Source organism: Corvus cornix, chromosome 2 (assembly GCF_000738735.6).
Source record: "Corvus cornix cornix isolate S_Up_H32 chromosome 2, ASM73873v5, whole genome shotgun sequence".
Classification (NCBI taxonomy): Eukaryota; Metazoa; Chordata; class Aves; order Passeriformes; family Corvidae; genus Corvus; species Corvus cornix.
Window position 1 is genome coordinate 45324912 of NC_046333.1, and position 17132 is coordinate 45342043.

Here is a 17132-nt window from a genome sequence, read left to right on the forward strand (position 1 = left end):
CAAATACATGTCCAACAGCAAAAAGCATTCAAAATGGAAATTAATAAATGCACATTTGCAGAAGACAGAATGAAAGATTAATATATTAGAATAATGTATCTAGTAGGATACCAATTTACAGTTAGCATTTAACTGAAAATACTGGTATCTGAATCCTTTATATTTTTATTTGTTCTGTTCCACTTAAGTTCCTACATTGCTATTATAAAATGAGTGAGATGTGGCTACATTTTGAGCTCTCATTCTACCACACAGGAGAGAAAAATCATGAGTTGAGATTACCTGGGGTTTTTTTTACTTTAATACTTAAAAAGATTAAGAAGCTAGTGTCCTAATACCAAAACAAGCTGACAGTAACTCAAGAGATTAGGGGAACAAGTATATTAACATCAATAGATATGCAGGGTTTTCTCCTTCAAAGCAAGCAAAATTCACCAAAAAATGTTTCAGGGAAAAGAAAAATCAATTGCAAATTTACATAACAATAAATCAGGCCTATCAGATATGGAAAACCTATGTGAAACTCTTGGTAACTCATCAGTAAATGTATAAAAGAAAATAAATAATAAGAAAAGTAACTTGCATTGCCATCCTCAGGATCTTCTAAACCATCAGGCCGACTGAGATTGCGTGAAGGCTGGCTACACACGACATTGTCTTCTAGCTCCCAAAAGGAACTTCTAACAGGTGGTCTTTGGATCTCATCAGGATTAAAAGCACCATCTGCTCCATCTGAAGAAAAATTAATTAGGACATCTTCGTTCAGTAGTTTGTATTTTGAGATTACAAATGTGCTACCTTACCTTTAAAAATCAAGAGTTAAACACATTTTCGGTTTAGATTATATAAAACAATAGGAGAGAATCAGCTTCCTCCAGAGGTGTTTAAAACTTTATTTACCTTACTGACTCTCATCATAAAATAAAGGCCCTTTACTGATGTTCATCAGTCAGAAAAGGCTCTGTAAACCAGTCTGAAGGCTGTTGGTACTTAACCTGAATAAAATGAAGCATTGCTTTTGAAACAGCGAGAGAGAAATTATATTGGGGGAGTGTGAAATTTACTTACCTCTTCTTTCCTGAATTGCATAAGGGTTTCCATATTGCAATACTGGTAGTCTGCTTGGCACTGCAGGAACCGGTCCATTTTCCTCTGAATATGGGTTGCGAAAATGTAATGTCTGCTGTGAAGTCTGTCCTTCCATCATCCTTCCAGCTTGATCTCCTGGTGTCCTGCCAAGTTCCTAAATTATGCAGAGTTCGAAATGTAATTAACCTATGGAGCCCTAGCAAAATTTGAAATGTTTATGAAACATGTTTTTAAAAGAAAAAATTGCTAACCTTCCTACTGTCATTTCATTTTGATCTTATGCCAAGTATACCAAAACACCAAAAACAGTCAATGAAGAAAAGAAAATACAAAGAAGATCTTTTAAAGAGACACTATTTTTTCTTGGTTTGTTGTCAGTTAGTTCTAATTACATAAACAGAACTGCCATGTTTTTCAAGTATCTGCATTTTTTTTACAATGAAGATAAATTAGCTCAATCAGTAAAAATGGGTAGATTAACAATAACAACTGAAGATAATACGCAGTGAGAAAAATTTTTTTAAGTTACAATTAAAAATAAAATAATTCTTTTTTTCATATCATACCATACCATTCAAGAATGTAGCATTTTAGTATGTGGAGCACATCTTGGTACATACTTGACATAATTCCACATGAATCCCTGAGTGGCAGACTCTTAGAGAACTAGTAAATACATAGCACTGGATCCCTTCTGATATTTAACAGCAAATATTTGTATCGAAAATGCTCAGAACTCTTCAAAAAATTAATATACTTAAAATTCTAGATTCTTACATATCAACCATACTTATGATGGTAATTACAAACTATAAAGGGGTTTTATAACTTAGAAACCATTAAAACTCTAAGCCAGTATATATGTTAAAAGACACTAATTAAAGTGACTTAAGTGTGGTCAATGCACCAGCTGTAACTTATCCCAATAAAAATCTTTCTCATAATTCCACTCAACAAAGTGGGTTAAGGGATAGAGAGCAGTATGCCAAGACTATCAAAAGACATATGCCATTTAAATTCAGAACCAAGCAAAAAATTCTGAGACGTAAATATGAAAACAATAATTAAAAAATAGGGACTGTTAAGGGAGACATGCTTTCCAATAATGTTCTTTCTGATTAGTATTTTCTTCTGGGTTCTCTGGGTTCATGTTTAATATTTGCTGATATTAATAAAACCCTCAAAGACTGAAGTGTATCTTTTCCCCAAAAGACTTTAAATTGAAACGTAAAACCAAAGCTTCAATTACCAGTTCAACTCCATAAGAAATAAAAAGTCTGCTACTAAAAGGAACAATTCAATATTTTTTTCTTGCAAACAGGTGAACTTCAGATTAACCTCTTGAAGAGAAAAATGCAAAAATCAATAACTACCCTGAAAACAAAACACTACTCAAATGCAAAAAGACCTCATATAGTGGATGGCATCCCTCCTCTAGATACAATATAAAGCTATGCCAGTGTTACTTTAGATTTATAAACTGAAAGGAACATGTGATTAAAACAGGTAGGATTAAAAAACTAGGATTGCATGTTTTAGTGCGTGTGTAAAATCTAAGTAATTCATCTTTACTCAATACAAAGCAGGAACAATTAATTAGCAATGAAATCTAAGATTTTCCTTTTTAAAACTGACTTCTTCTGGAATACAGAAGCAGTTCAAAACAAGAGGCAGTAGCATTACTACTTTAATTTTCATATTACATACAATTAAAACAGAATGTAAATAAACCTGAGGGTAAAGAGGTACTGCAAAACAGCCTTAGCCAGAAGTTGGACAGCAAGGGTAGAGACTGATTAAAAAAAACACCTAGAAAAATATCAAAGGCTATCTAAGTATGTAAATAAAATAGGAAAAAAAGTGATTTTGTAGTTTTATAGTTTTGAAGAGACAGCAAATGAACATTTTTAGCAAGCTATGCTTGGTGACATTTATAAACAAGCACTGATAAACTATTAAATCGTGATTCCAGTCTAGCAAGGCACTTTGATTCTTCTGTATGTAATGTAAATATCTATAAATTTGGTAGACAAAGTTTAAAAATTTTATAAGCTTCATACATTATTATTATTATTACAGTAGTTGTTCTTATGTGTGGTGTTTAAAATTACTCCCTCCACCTAAACTAGCCTCACCAAAACTCAAATTTTAATTTGATTTCTTTTGAACTAGAAAAATTTGAGAGATCTATTAAAAATTATATCCTTGGTTTAAAAAGAAGATAAATTAAATACCAACTATTTGACAATCGAGAATTTCACCCAAAAAATTAACTAGCTTAATCTGAAAGTTTAGTTTTGTTTCGGTTTCTCAGTATTAAAATGCCTGATTTTACTAAGTATCTCTTCTGGAATTGTATCTATACTGGAATTGTAAAGTTATCAAATAAAGTTTCAAAGAAAAATCCTAACTTTGCACAGTATCATGCAGTACTATCTGAATGTAATAAAGACACTTTATTATTTCACTTTTCAGTAAAACCTAGCTTTGATTAATTGCCATATAATACATCAGAGGTACTTCTACATTAGCATTAATATTCCAAAATTTTTGACAATACCTTCTCACTGGTCAAGAGTTCCAACTGTGATGCCAGGTCCTTTATTCGTCTCTCTTTTTCTGCCAGCTGAATCTATATGAAAAGAAGATTAAGATTCTTGCATTAGTGAATGGAAACTATTTCCCTGCATGTTACATTGTGAAAACAAAGTTCCTGATTAACTTAATCTTTCAGATGAAAACAGTTTTGTCTACTACAGTTACATGCAGCACGTAGTGCTACTAAAACTCCAACCCAACAACTCTCATGAAGTTTTATCTGCTGGACAACAGCAGTACACTAGCAGCCTTTTCTTGCCAGTTTTCAGTAAACAGTTGTGGAATGGTATAAAATTCTATGTTAGAAATGAGGAGTAGTATCAGTGCCACCAATGGCAGGAGGGGCACCACTGCCCAGACACACCGGAAGGTTTGCAAGCCTCATCTCATTGTTTTTGAAGAAATCTCCTGGCATTGTTTCTGTCCCACCACAGAACTTGAGAGAACCAAAAGCTACTCCTGCCTCAAAGACATTTAATTTGTTTCACAAACATCTACCTTGTGTCTCTATTGGGTGCTCTGGGAGGAGGTGCAACTGACACATTACACAATTCTTCCTGCCTTCAAAATGATGATTTAAATAATCTCTCTCTACAAAGGACTATTTTATTTGTATTCTGGTTCCTTTAAAGACTGCCCCTTCCCCTGTTTTTCTAATATCTAAACTCAAGGCTTGGCATAACTGCTTATCTTTTTTTTTTCAGTTCCGAAATTCCTTCTCCTAGTTTAGGTCAATGGAGCAAAATCTCCTGACTGGGAAGAACAACTCACTTTTTCTCTACCACCTGCACCCTCCTGAAAGACAGTAATTTTCTAATTGCCAGCAAAATGCTTTCAATTGTTGAACCAATTATTTGTTACATCTGCTGTTGAGAAGTTAAACTTTTTTCACATTAAATTATGCATGGCAACTGATCACTGCTAATTAGTAAAATAAACTGGAAAGAGTCATGCATTTTATAAAATTGAAATTAGAGCTTCAGAAAGTGTCGGAAAAAGATGGCCTATGGAGTGCTAAAATAAACTGTAGAGTAATTCAGGATTTTATAAAGAAAAATTGCTGTAATTACCAATAAAAAGGGGGTCCTAGTAGAATCAATACAGTCACAGTTCAGTTTAATCATTTTTCATCACAATGGGCAAAAACAGGCAGAGGTTGTTGACAGAGGCAACAGAGTTGACAGAGTCAACTGCATTATCACCATTAGACTGAGAACCAGCAGAAAAGCTAGTCTCATTGGACATTTGTTGCTCTTATCTCACCCCTACTGACCTAAGAAGCTAATTCAACATAAGCATTACTATCACATAACCTCAAAGATTAAGGCCCCCTTGTAAGCTAAAGCTGCCCATTACGCTTGACTTTCTGGTGAATGTCACTCTACCAAGACTATACCTGAGGTTCTCCAAATTAAATTCTTGCATGATTTTAAAAACAATGGATCACTCCTCTCTACTGACTTCAGATAAAATGCATTAGACATTACTATACTAGTAATGCAATATGCAGTATGAAGATTTTAGACAAACACACCAATCAATCTTCCTGTTAGTATTACAGCAAACAGCAGGAAATTAGAAATCCCTTGCCCTTTTTTCCCATAATACAAGATTACATCACTTAGGGGTTTGTCTAAATCCACAGTATTAAAAGACTGATAGCCAGCTGGTAGTAGATCTTAGCAAACCTCTCTTACTTTAAAAGAAGCATTACAAGACTGTATTGTTTCTTCAAGTGCAGAATTTCTATTTACAGCAAAAATATATTTAGTGCACTTTCCCTATTAAAGCTCTTCATTACTTGAACCATCAGAAATAAGCAACCATGTTAAGAACACGTAACGAGTCATTGTCATAAACAAAACCTGTAACTTACTTTATACTGATCCTCCATTGCTGCCAGCTGTAATTTTATACCCTCGTTGATTTTCACTTGTTCTTTCCACTTCAGCTCCAGTTTAGCTAGTTCATCAGCATAAACACTGCATTTCATCTTCTCATCCTAAAGCAGTTTATACCACGGCATGAAATATTTACAATCTTATGAGATTTTCCCTCCCACCCCCAACAATGTCACTGTGTTAAACTCCATTCTTTTGAAACGAGATCATTTACAAATGGCTTCTCCAAGCCTGACTCAAGACTTTGAAGAGGTCAGGACCACAGAACACTGCATAAATGATGTTCAAGAGGCATTTCTTTCCTTGAGTTTTCAACAAGCTGATATTCCTCTTTAGTTTAACAGCTTCAAGTTTCTTTGTACCCTAATACTACTAACAATGATTATTCTTTCAAGTATCTCACTTCAATACAAAACTTTTCCTCAAGTGATTTTTATAACCTAAGTATCTTTCATACAGAAGGTCAAAGGCAAAGCTTTCTTCAAAAATCACTATGGAATAAACAGCCAGCAGAAGCCAGTGCAGGCTCTCCATGGACAGGGTTATGAGCAGAATTATAGGACAGTTATTACATCCTGGAAAAACTATTAGAACAGTATCACTGTGATAAATAAAAGAAACAAAATTAAGACAGACAAGACAACACTCAGAAAGGATTTCTTAAACTGTTGTCAGCTTTACACCAGTGCCACTGATGTAATACTCCATCATCATCCACACATCCAAACTGGTTAAATGAAAGTCAAGTTATGACTGACAGGTACTAATATTTAAAGAGCATCACTACTGTGGCTACAGCACTACCAGTGCCAACTTTGGTCGAGACAACCAAATAAACACCTTTATGTGTGACTGAGCCCAAGCTAGTTGGCAGCACCCACTCAGGTGTGAAAGCACTGCAAAAGCCATGACAGGCAGGTAGGGGAAGTTGCTACGCTTAGGACAGCGTACCAGATCAACACTGCCACACTTGTACCAAACATCAGCTGGCTTACAGCAACCTGCTGTACTTGATTTATAAAAGCAATTATACTTAATGTAAGAACAGAAAAGTATTTAAAACCTCAAGCATGTGCACATTTGTTTTACTGTATCTTGGTCTTCCTTATCTGAACCCTCTAAAACCGTACACAGTCAAGAGCTGACTGAACAAAAGAGTGTTTTCTAATGTTAAGACTTCTACCATAATCAGACTGTATCACACAAAAAATGAAGGCAACTCAGCTGGGTAGGCCTTGTGTTTTTAAGGCTTAGCACCTAAAGCTACTTTTTGTTCAGCTTTCCGAAGCAGCTGTTTACTTACAGCCAACATTTGCTTGCATTTCTTATACTTCTCTGTTTTCTCAGCAATCTCTTTATTCATTTCACGCACTTGCTCCTTTACCACGGATTCCGAAACTATGTCAGATGAAATGGGGCTAACTGTGAACATTGAAGAAAAAACAAGAACATTGATTTTTTTTGTTCCATAAATAAAGTTTGTATAAGAGATGACAGCCCAGATTTGAGAGTGCATCAAAAACAGAGCGCTCCATGTTATCCAAACCAGAAGCAATCAGCATTATGTGCTATGTAAGATCAGCAACCATAGTGGCACATCTGTGTTCAGTTCTGTCACATGCTGAAGATGAACATAAATACACACACATGTAGTACTCTCCCAAGAAAGAAAACCAAGTAAACACCAGAATATGTGTGCTATCATTCTAAATATTCTATTCTCACATAAAAACATGAAGTACCTCAGCAAACTACTTCATCACACACTATCGCTGAGCTTGCTGGGATTGTATGTTTTAAGAAACACTTGTATTTACCATAGACAGGAGGAAACCGACAGAAATTACACCCGATGGTCTTTACATATAACAAGAATCTGTCAATTATAAAGTAACACAGAGAAAACTATTCAGCATTTATGGGCATTTATCAATTTAAACTGAATAAAAAAGTCACAAAATGGTTTGGGTTGGAAGGGACCTTAAAGACCCTCCAGCTCCAATCCCCCTGCCATGGGCAGGGACACCTTCCACTAGACCAGGTTGCTCAGAGCTCCATCCAACCTGGCCTTGAGCACCCCAAGGCATGGGGCATTCGTAACTCCTTTGGGAAGCCTGTTCCAATGCCTCACCAGCCTCATAGTGAAGGGTTTCTTCTTTAGTTTTAACTTATTACATATTGAAGTTTGAGAATATTATTTTTGCAGTAACTTAATAGTTCACAATAATTATAAACATTTTCTAATAAACCACTACTGCCTATAATTCATGAAAATAGTCAGCTGACTTGACCTTCCAATCACATAATCAGAACTTTTCAGCAGATTTGATTTTACAGTAGAATGTTATAGTGGATGGTCATCATAACTTGACTGCAAAATTACTGTGCTATTATACTCAATTTGAAAATTTGAGTAAGGTTTTTTTAATAAACTGTTTATTAGCTTGGCAAAACCATCTCTGTTAACCATAAAGCAGAAATTCAAGAGTTCAGTTCTACTGACATTAGTAAATAGCAACTAAATTGATACATGAATTTATTTATGAATGTTACCACTTGGTAAGAGACAAAATATTTAGATCAGTCTTCACATCTCTAATTAATGCTTTAATTAAACAGAACAAGTCCACCTACTTTATACTAAAAATACTATTAGTGACTACTTCACATAGACAACACTTTCAGGCTTATAAAGACAGACAAAATTTAAATTGTTGGTACCTGGAGATGCAGACAACTTTTTGTCTGTAAGGATGGCAGTAGCTGTCTCAATGTTAGATGCATCTGTCAGTTTCTGTTGATGCCCTGCAGTTTTCTTTGTGAAAAGAAATTTTGTTTTGGTACTTGATTAAATGAAAGCCAAAGCACAAAGTAATGTATCTTGCACTATCATTTGCTCCAAAATTGGACTAGACAGAACTGCTCATTTAAACAGTAGGTAATAATAAATATGCAAAAACGTTTAATTGTACTAACACTGAAATTGCTTCAGACTATGATTTTTATCACCTTACTTGATGAAGGTCTTTTTCCCTAGAAAGAGTAATTTCTAAGCAAATTATTAGAAAAATCTCATTTTCTAGAGAATCAGTTACATTTAAATTAATTAATTCTAATACTCCATTAGAAAAATAGAGTCTGTTTTAGGAATGTCTGCTGGACTTCTGGAGTGAAAGCAATGAAATCTGGTGTTTGCTGTAAGATGTACAACATTGCCAAAGATGTGGAAGATTTTTAAGGAAAAGCCATAGATGTTCTGATATGACACCTCATTCACCACTGACCTTCTGGATGAAAAGATGACTTTTTTATGCAATGTTCTGTGGATAAGAGAAATACTTAAGTCTGGTTTTCTTAAGAATTCATATTTGCACATCTTGCCATTGCACATAGGCCTTTTCCCTCTTCGAGCTCCTCTCCAACTCCAATTTTTACAAAATTCTGAAGAACTCTGCTCTCAAATCTGTTTAAAAATGGCTGACAGGTTCAGTTACTAGGTGGCCTAAGACTTGTATCATCACTGAAAAAGATTCATTTATTTATGAAACAGATCTTGGAAGAGTGGTAAGATTACAAAATACGTATGGAATACAACTCCATACTGTGTTGCGGAAACTTCTTTCCCACTTCGCCTTTAAATCCTACTTCAAGTTCTCTATTTCCCCCGCTTTTGGGCTTGGGGTTTTTTGTTGGGCTTTTTTGTGGTGGTACTGGATAGGGGCAGTAATTATGGATTTTCCCAGCTTCAGTTTCAAATTCTTCCTTGAACAGTGTAATGCTTATAGGTTCATCCGAAGTCTATCAGGCTTGTACATAACATCAGCTACTATAAATTCTTTGCTTGGTTTGGACAACTATCTAAAAAGAATCACAGACATAATTTAGGTTTGTGAAAGAAAATGGTAGAATCACTGCTTACCACACATTTTAATCCTTTTCAAAAGCATTAGTTTTCACAGAATGAAATTAAATTGTTGATGAAATGCTACCAAAAAAGCAAGTGCAATTTATCCCATTCTACTTACTGCCTGTTCTGTAAACTTGTTTACTTGTTTTTGAAGTTTTTGACATTCTTTGAATTTTTCCTTGTAATGGTCAGCAGCCATTTGTAGGCGAAGCTTCAGATCTTCAACTTCTCTGCGCAGTTCCTGCTCCACTGCATTTGAAGCTTCCTTTAAAAAAAAGAAGAAATTTTTCTCCCTTTTGTTCAAATACCACTATTTCCCAAAAAGCCTTTTTTCAATTAAAAAAGCATAATGCTCCATGTAAGTACTGAAGCTCCTATTTTCTTTGTGGGAAGGAAAGGAATAGAGCAAGCAGTAGAGCACAGAGAGAGGCAGAATCTGTGCTGAACTTCATTCCAAGCAGGACACACTGTGGGATGCAAACAGTCACTGGTATAATACCAGAGGCAGGTAAAGGAGATTCTTATTTTATGGGCTGATTAATGTGTATCTAAAGCCTGAACATACAGGAAAAGTCTGAACACCTTCCAGGGGGTGTTCCAGCTATCCTATAGACAAGTATGGCCACGCAGCAAAAGTGCACAGTCCACAACTGTATTCCCTCACACTCACTGTATTTCACCTGGGAGTGGTTCCATTGAGCCACAACACTGACACACAAGCTACACAAACCACATCTGGCAACTAGACACAGGACATGGTCAGATACTTTCTGGTAACTTGAGTCATTCACATGATTTGCCACTTCTTTTATGATGCATTTCAAAACACATTGTATACAATTGAAACTCTTAGGGAAAAAACATGCAATTCTTTGATATTTTAAATATTTCTTTTGGGTGTTGTAACATTCATTTTTTATTTACAGTACTATTTTAATTGCTGTTCAGCTCAATATATTTTCTTCAGTTACACCATTACAGTAATCCTAGTAGCAAATTAATCCAGTACAGTTGCAGTCACAGAAGACCCAGTATAAAGCTCCCTTAAATCAAAATGATGAAACATATATTTGCTCACTATATTATTATCCAAGACTAAGGTCAAGACAGTTTCCATTACATTAATATTTTTATACTTGTAAGTACTTAAAGCAAATCAATTTGGATCACAAATACTGGAAGGATTTTTAAGAATTCAGAGAGAATCTACTGATGAGGAAAGAACATTATAAAACAACCCAAGTTTCTACCAATAAATTTTCTTATTTGAATTAATTTTTAATGCTATTGTGGCTCACTTGACAGAATTAAGACAGGGACAGGATTCAAAATAACACAGATAAATACTGCATTATTCCGTGAAAATAATGTGGGTAGTAGATGTGAGTAATAGCAGAAATCTCCTTTCTTACTAAACCTCCAAATCAGGTAACATGCACTTGATTTAAGGTAGTATATTGAACGCTGAAAGAGAATTTGATAATTATTTGCACTAATCATCCAGAAACCTATTTTTATTCCCCATCTTCAGTAAAGCCAGCTCTGACAGATTTTATAAATACAGATTTTATAAATACAGATAGACTTCAATACTAAATACTGACAATTTACCTGTTCATTTTTCAAAGTCGTGATTTTTATAAGTTCAGCTAAAGCTTCAGCAAGTTGCTTTTTAAATTTTTCATTTTCCAGACGTGCACTGTGAAGATCTGCCATTGTCTTATCCCGCACATTTACTGCATCACTCAGCTCCTTTGACATTAAAACAGCTTCTTGTTTGCTAGCCTGAATCTGATCTTCAGCTTTTCGAAGCTGCTCTTTCAAAATACTTGCCTCATCCTAGGAAAGAGAAGAGATGGAAGAGAATTCATCATTTTTTAATTCAAAGCTTAAATAAAGGCTGGTATAGGGATTAGAAACATCTGAAAGAAAAACCAAGTTTTCCTGGTGGCTTTAGCAAAACTACTAAATCAAGAAGTCAGTACACAAGTACCATTTTCCCCACTTGTCTTCTTTGCCAATGATGATGTGCAAACTTATTTCACTATAAAATAAAGGCAAACTTAAATATAATTATTTTCTCTATTCTGGATTTTTGTTGGAATTTCAGCTTCAGTTTTAAACATATGACCAAAAAAAGTCTGTTTTCCACACCTCTGTTCTTATCACTGTAGAACTCCAGCATCAAAACCAAAGTCCATCCTACAGAAACACACTGAAGGTAACAAGAGAGCAAGAAGTTTTACAGTGCCTACAACTGGTTGATGTAAAACACTATAAAGCAGCTTTGGGACGTTTTTCTCAGACCTCTGTTTCCCAAGATCTTGCACAACAAGCTTTCCAGAGGGAAGAGAGAACAAACAATAATGAAGAACAAGATGCAGCATGTAGCACTAAGCACTGCTGCAGCACCATAGGGCAACCCAAGAGCCAACTGACCAAGCTGAACTACCAGCCTCTCATTCCTCAGAGAAGGCCAGGATTACAAAAAATAATTTTAAAATCAATTTTTTTAAATAAAAAAGCTACTATATAAAGTATTATATAGCCTCTGGGCTCCCTGATGGCATAATCATGTCTTATTCTTGAGTCCAGACATAAATTCAGCTATCTCTAGTCCATTATTTGTTAATTTTTTAAATACCACTTAACAAATCCAGAGGAATACTAATGCATTTTGTAACCATTTATGAAGATGGATAGACTAGTAGATGCCCTGAAGTCCTGTCTCCTAGCTATTTTTACAGCACATGATGCATTGGTTACATATTTCAGTAACAGTTTCACAGTGTGAGATAAAACTATTAATGATCCCACCAGAAACCTCACAAGCACTTTAAGATTAATAAATGACACGAATATTAGGTTGCTTCAGTACTGACACATACCCACTCCCTTCAAAATAAAACACAGTAGTAGTTTAACACATTCAGAAACAAAACAGCACAAGAGAGACTAAAGTAAGATTTTCCATTCTCAACAGCACTACTTTTCCACTTAAATATTATATTCATAACTCATATTACTTTAAAACAATTTCTAGTCTTTTGAGATCCAAGTTGCTTTTCTGTGAGAAGACTGGCAAAATACACAAGAAAGGTGCCTGCATAATCTGACCTTTCTATGCTGGCCTCAAAGGCTGTATCTAAACTGACTCTCTAATTTGGATCAAGAGCAAATTTTTAAAGCAAAACTCCCAGTCAATTTCATTACTGCCTATCACACTGTAGATCTGAGAACAATCTCAGGGCACAGAAACTGCATTCCTTTTGGATGAAATGGAACAGGATGATGAGGTATCAGGAAAGAACACCTAATGGTTATTCTATTGTAGGTTTACCCTGGCTGGATGCCAGGTGCCCACCAAAGCCACTCCACCACTCCCCTCCTCAACTGGACAAGGGGGAGAATATAACAAAAGGCTTGTGCGTCGTGATGAGGACAGGGAGAGATCACTTAGCAATTACTGACTGTCATGGGCAAAACCAGACTCAACTTGAGGGGAAAATTAATCTAATTTGTTGCCAGTCAAATCAGAATAGGATAAAGAGAAATAAAACCAAGTATTAACACATCCAGCCCCCAACCCCTTCCTCTTTCCAGGTTCAACTTTACTCCCAGATTCTCTACCTCCCCTCCTTCAGCAGCATAGCCAGGATGGGGAATGGAGGCTGCAGTCAGTTCATCACACATTGTCTCTGCTGCTCCTTCCTCCTCAGGGGGAGGACTCCTCACTCTCTTCCTCTGCTTCAGTATGGGGTCCCTCCCACGGGAGACACTATTCTACAAACTTCTCCAACACGTTCTGCATGAACTTCTCCAGTGTAGGATCCCATGCATGGGGTGCAGTCCTTCAGGAACGGAGAACTCCAGCACAGGTCCCCTGTGGGGTCACAGGTCCTGCCAGCAAACCTGCTCCAGTGCAGGCTTCCCACAGGGTCACAGCTTCCTTCAGGCACATCTACCTTCTCTGGCATGGGGTCCTCCACAGGCTACGGGTGGATGTCTGCTTCACTGTTAACCTCCATGGGCTGCAGGGGGCAGCCTTGTCTCACCAGGGTCTTCACGATGGCCTGCACAGGAATCTCTGCTCCAGCACCTGGAACCTTTTCCCCTCCTTCACTGACCCTGATGGCTGCAGAGTTCTGTCTCTCTCATGTTCTCACTCTTCTCTCCAGCTGCAATTCCTCTCACAGAGTTTCCCCCTCTCCAATACCCTTCCTTAAATCTGTTACCCCAGAGGCGCTACCACCATCACCCACAGGCTGAGCCTTGGCCAGTGGTGGGTCCGTCTTGGCGCCTGCTGGCACTGGCTCTGTCAGGCATTGGCTGATATTGGCTCTCTCACAGGAAGCTTCTGGCAGCTTCTCACAGAGGCCACTCCGCTACCAAAACCCACACAAACCCAATATATGCATCCATAATACCCGACTAGAACTAAGCCTGAAATAACCCCATGTGGACCACGGACAACATAAATACGAGTTCTTCAGCAATTTCACTCTCCTATTACACCACACTGCTTGCTAACCACAATGCTACCACAGGGCATAGTAAGTCACCTCTTCCTTCGAAACCCTACTGCGCAAGTTCTCAGTCAGCACTGTAGCTTGACACTACATTCACCTAACAAGTCCTTCAGCAACCACTTCATGTCTCCTCTTTTCTTCTCCATCACCCTCTACAGTCTCAACACAACTACATTACAAACTTTCTCCTCAACCTCCTTTCCTTTTTTGTGAAGCCAGAAGCAACTCAGGAGCACACCACTTTTACTGAACTCAGAAATTACCTTTTCACACATAGTTAATCTCAGTTCATTATGTAAGACCTCAACAAGCTCAAAAGGCGCAAAACTAGAACAGATCTCAGTCTTTTCATCATTTTCTGCATCTACAGAGAACATCATAATCCTCCTGCCTCTTAGCGTACACCCTGGTGATTTCTTCAACTTCCTTTCTCTTGTCAAGCACATACAACATTAGATACGTTTATTCACATCAGACCAATTATATTAGTAGTGCTTACCTTGTTGGATGAGGAGTGCAAAAAAGCTTTCTTCATATTTTCTTTTTCAGCTATTAATAGCTGTAATCTGCCAACCTCCTCTTTATAATACGATATCATGCTTTCTTTGTTTGCATCCAAATTCTTAAACGTCTGGATTTCTTTTACTAGTTTGGTGTTTTCTATTTCTGTATTCTTCAAGTGTATCTGCAATGATGCTAAAACACGTCAAACTTCTTCCACGTTAGGAGAACTACTGTTCACCTGTCTATTTACGTGCTCACTGAATTCTAACTTACTCTAACTTGAGGCAGATTAGAAGGGGTAAAGAGAAAAATTAAACATTTGATATTGTCACTGCCTTTCAGCCCAATCTTTCTGGCTGGAATTCTTTCAGCATGGTCACCTAACAACAGCTCCAATCTACAGCTAGAAGTTAAAGCCCTAATTTCTCTCCACATCAAATTAAGCCGTTCAGGACTCACTCCCCTCTTCACAAATGCTAGACAACTAAGGACAAGTAAAAGAGAAATGACTTGAAGAAAACTAAAGAGAAATAAAACTTCTAGTAGTATCTGCCCACAGTCATCTAAACAAACAGGTCTACAGCAATATCCAACGACAGCAAACTACTTTTAACAAATCTGCCTACAATAATGCAGACCAGCTCCTGCACTCAAGTATTTCCCACTCAGACCAGAAGATTTGTGTTGATTATTTACAAAGGGATTCCATGCTTGTAAAAGATGCTTTTAGAACCTCTGTTGTGTATCTAATACTGCCTATCACATAATGACATTTTCCTAGGAACAAAAATAATCTTTTAAATACACTTGATCTGTTTCACACAACCTAAGGATTTCATTATTTTAGCATATAAAGTTTTTTCTACTTTGAGCGGAGGGGGGCCAGCAGTGTATTTTTTTTCTATATATGGGTGTCTTTCAATACCAGCAAAAGAAATCAGCTATGCTAGTAAAAACAAATGCAATACAGAACCCACTAAAGCTTCTCAGTAAAGCTACACAAGGCTCAAGAAGAGGGATTTAGAAAAAAAAGTCTGGAGAGAGAATTTACATGACTAAGAAGTATTTTAGTTATGAAAAAGTGTGTTAAAGATGATCAGTTACTGGGTGATGCACTGTATAACTAAGGAATTTTCTCACTAGAATCTATTATTTTTTGTTACTATGTCTGAGCTTTAACAAATTGGTGGTTCATTCTCCTTCTTATAGACCTTTTTATACCATGGCTGAATTCAGATGCTGTTTTCCTCATTCATTTTTATATGAGAACATCTATAACTATCTTAAAGATATGTTCACAGAAGTTACCCATTTCCTTTTTTCCTTAACAAATTCAATTTATTAGACTTCTCCATAAAACATTATTACTTTTATTTCAAACCACTTCATTCCAGTGTATACAGGTACAAGTAATAAAGTTACCTTATAAAGTTCTTTTTCATCCTTTTCTGTCTTTAACACACATTCAAGTTGCTCCTTCTCAAGCATCACTTTCTTCAGTTTGTCCTTCAGACTAAAATATTGAAAAAGTATTGGTACAGAACTATTAATATAGAAAATCCATGCATATATTAAAAACTGTTAGTCTAAAAAAACACCTTTGGGGAAAAAAAGTAAAATAAGGAACGTAAGGAACAAAAAGACTAAGTACCTGTCTAACTCAGTTTCTTTTGCAATGGCTTTCTGAGTAACAGTCATGATATCTTCTTCAAGCTGGAGAACTTTTGAAGCAGCCTCCTCATGCTTCTTCTTTAAATCATTATTTTCCCTTTTAAAAGCTTCTGATGTCTGAATATTATCCTTTGAAAAAAATTGCAAATAGACGTCATTTAAAAATGTGATTCTTCAGAAGTAAAACATGCTATTTGAATTAATGCCAAAATATGGCCATTAGATTTATTCTCTTCCTTAAAATGTATAACAAGCCCATTTCAAGTATACATAAATATCTACTGAATATTGCTATGCACAGTTCATCTATTAATAAGGGGTCAATAAGGAGTTTGTTTTGGAGCAACCATTCAGTTACTCAGAGCCTACCAAAGACTTCAGAGTACAGGATAAACACATTATTTCCTATCTTTTGCCTATTTCCTTTCGGCACACAAACCACTGACTATCTAGCTTAGAAAACAAAGAAATTTGTTTCTCTTTGTACTTGCTTTTACTTAAAAAGAAGAAGAGCTTGCATTTTTCCAGACAGTTACACCACTGTAGCAAAACACAGTAAAGACAACTGCAGGCAAAAGGAGAAACAAAACAAAACAAAACTCTGATTTAGAGCTGGTTACTACATGACATTCTCCTAGCTAGAACATATAGAAGATCTCACATAGCTCAAGGAAGCTGATGCAACCATTGTAGGATTTATGTCTTGGATATTGGAAGCTGAGACAGAGGATGATGACAATAGTCAAAATGGATTCCTTTGTCAGAAAACTTGACAAATACAAGATGGGAAACCACTTTAAACATTCCATTCATTACCTAATTATAGCAATGTCCATACTGTTCTAAGGCAGTGGACAGCTGAATGCCATCTCCACCACAGCAAAACGGCCATTTAAAGTCAGGCTGTCTTAAATAACCCTGAAAATGGGTTTT

General features: G+C 36.3%; 1 protein-coding gene across 5 annotated transcripts in view; it reads right to left on the reverse strand.

Moving 5' to 3' along the window:
- Positions 1–17132, reverse strand: part of TAX1BP1 (Tax1 binding protein 1) — a 55989-nt gene that overhangs the window by 6954 nt on the left and 31903 nt on the right. For 2 of the 5 annotated variants that reach the window (XM_039548998.1, XM_039548999.1), the window contains 11 exons: positions 16180–16328; positions 15951–16041; positions 14524–14709; positions 11107–11334; positions 9614–9760; positions 8310–8403; positions 6892–7010; positions 5564–5689; positions 3650–3721; positions 1069–1243; positions 584–732 (listed from right to left, as the gene is read on the reverse strand). In XM_039548998.1, coding sequence (XP_039404932.1) covers positions 584–732; positions 1069–1243; positions 3650–3721; positions 5564–5689; positions 6892–7010; positions 8310–8403; positions 9614–9760; positions 11107–11334; positions 14524–14709; positions 15951–16041; positions 16180–16328 — 1536 coding nt within the window. The remainder of the gene's footprint in view (positions 1–583; positions 733–1068; positions 1244–3649; positions 3722–5563; positions 5690–6891; positions 7011–8309; positions 8404–9613; positions 9761–11106; positions 11335–14523; positions 14710–15950; positions 16042–16179; positions 16329–17132) is intronic. The other 3 variants (XM_039549000.1, XM_039549001.1, XM_039549002.1) reach the window with 3 other exon arrangements.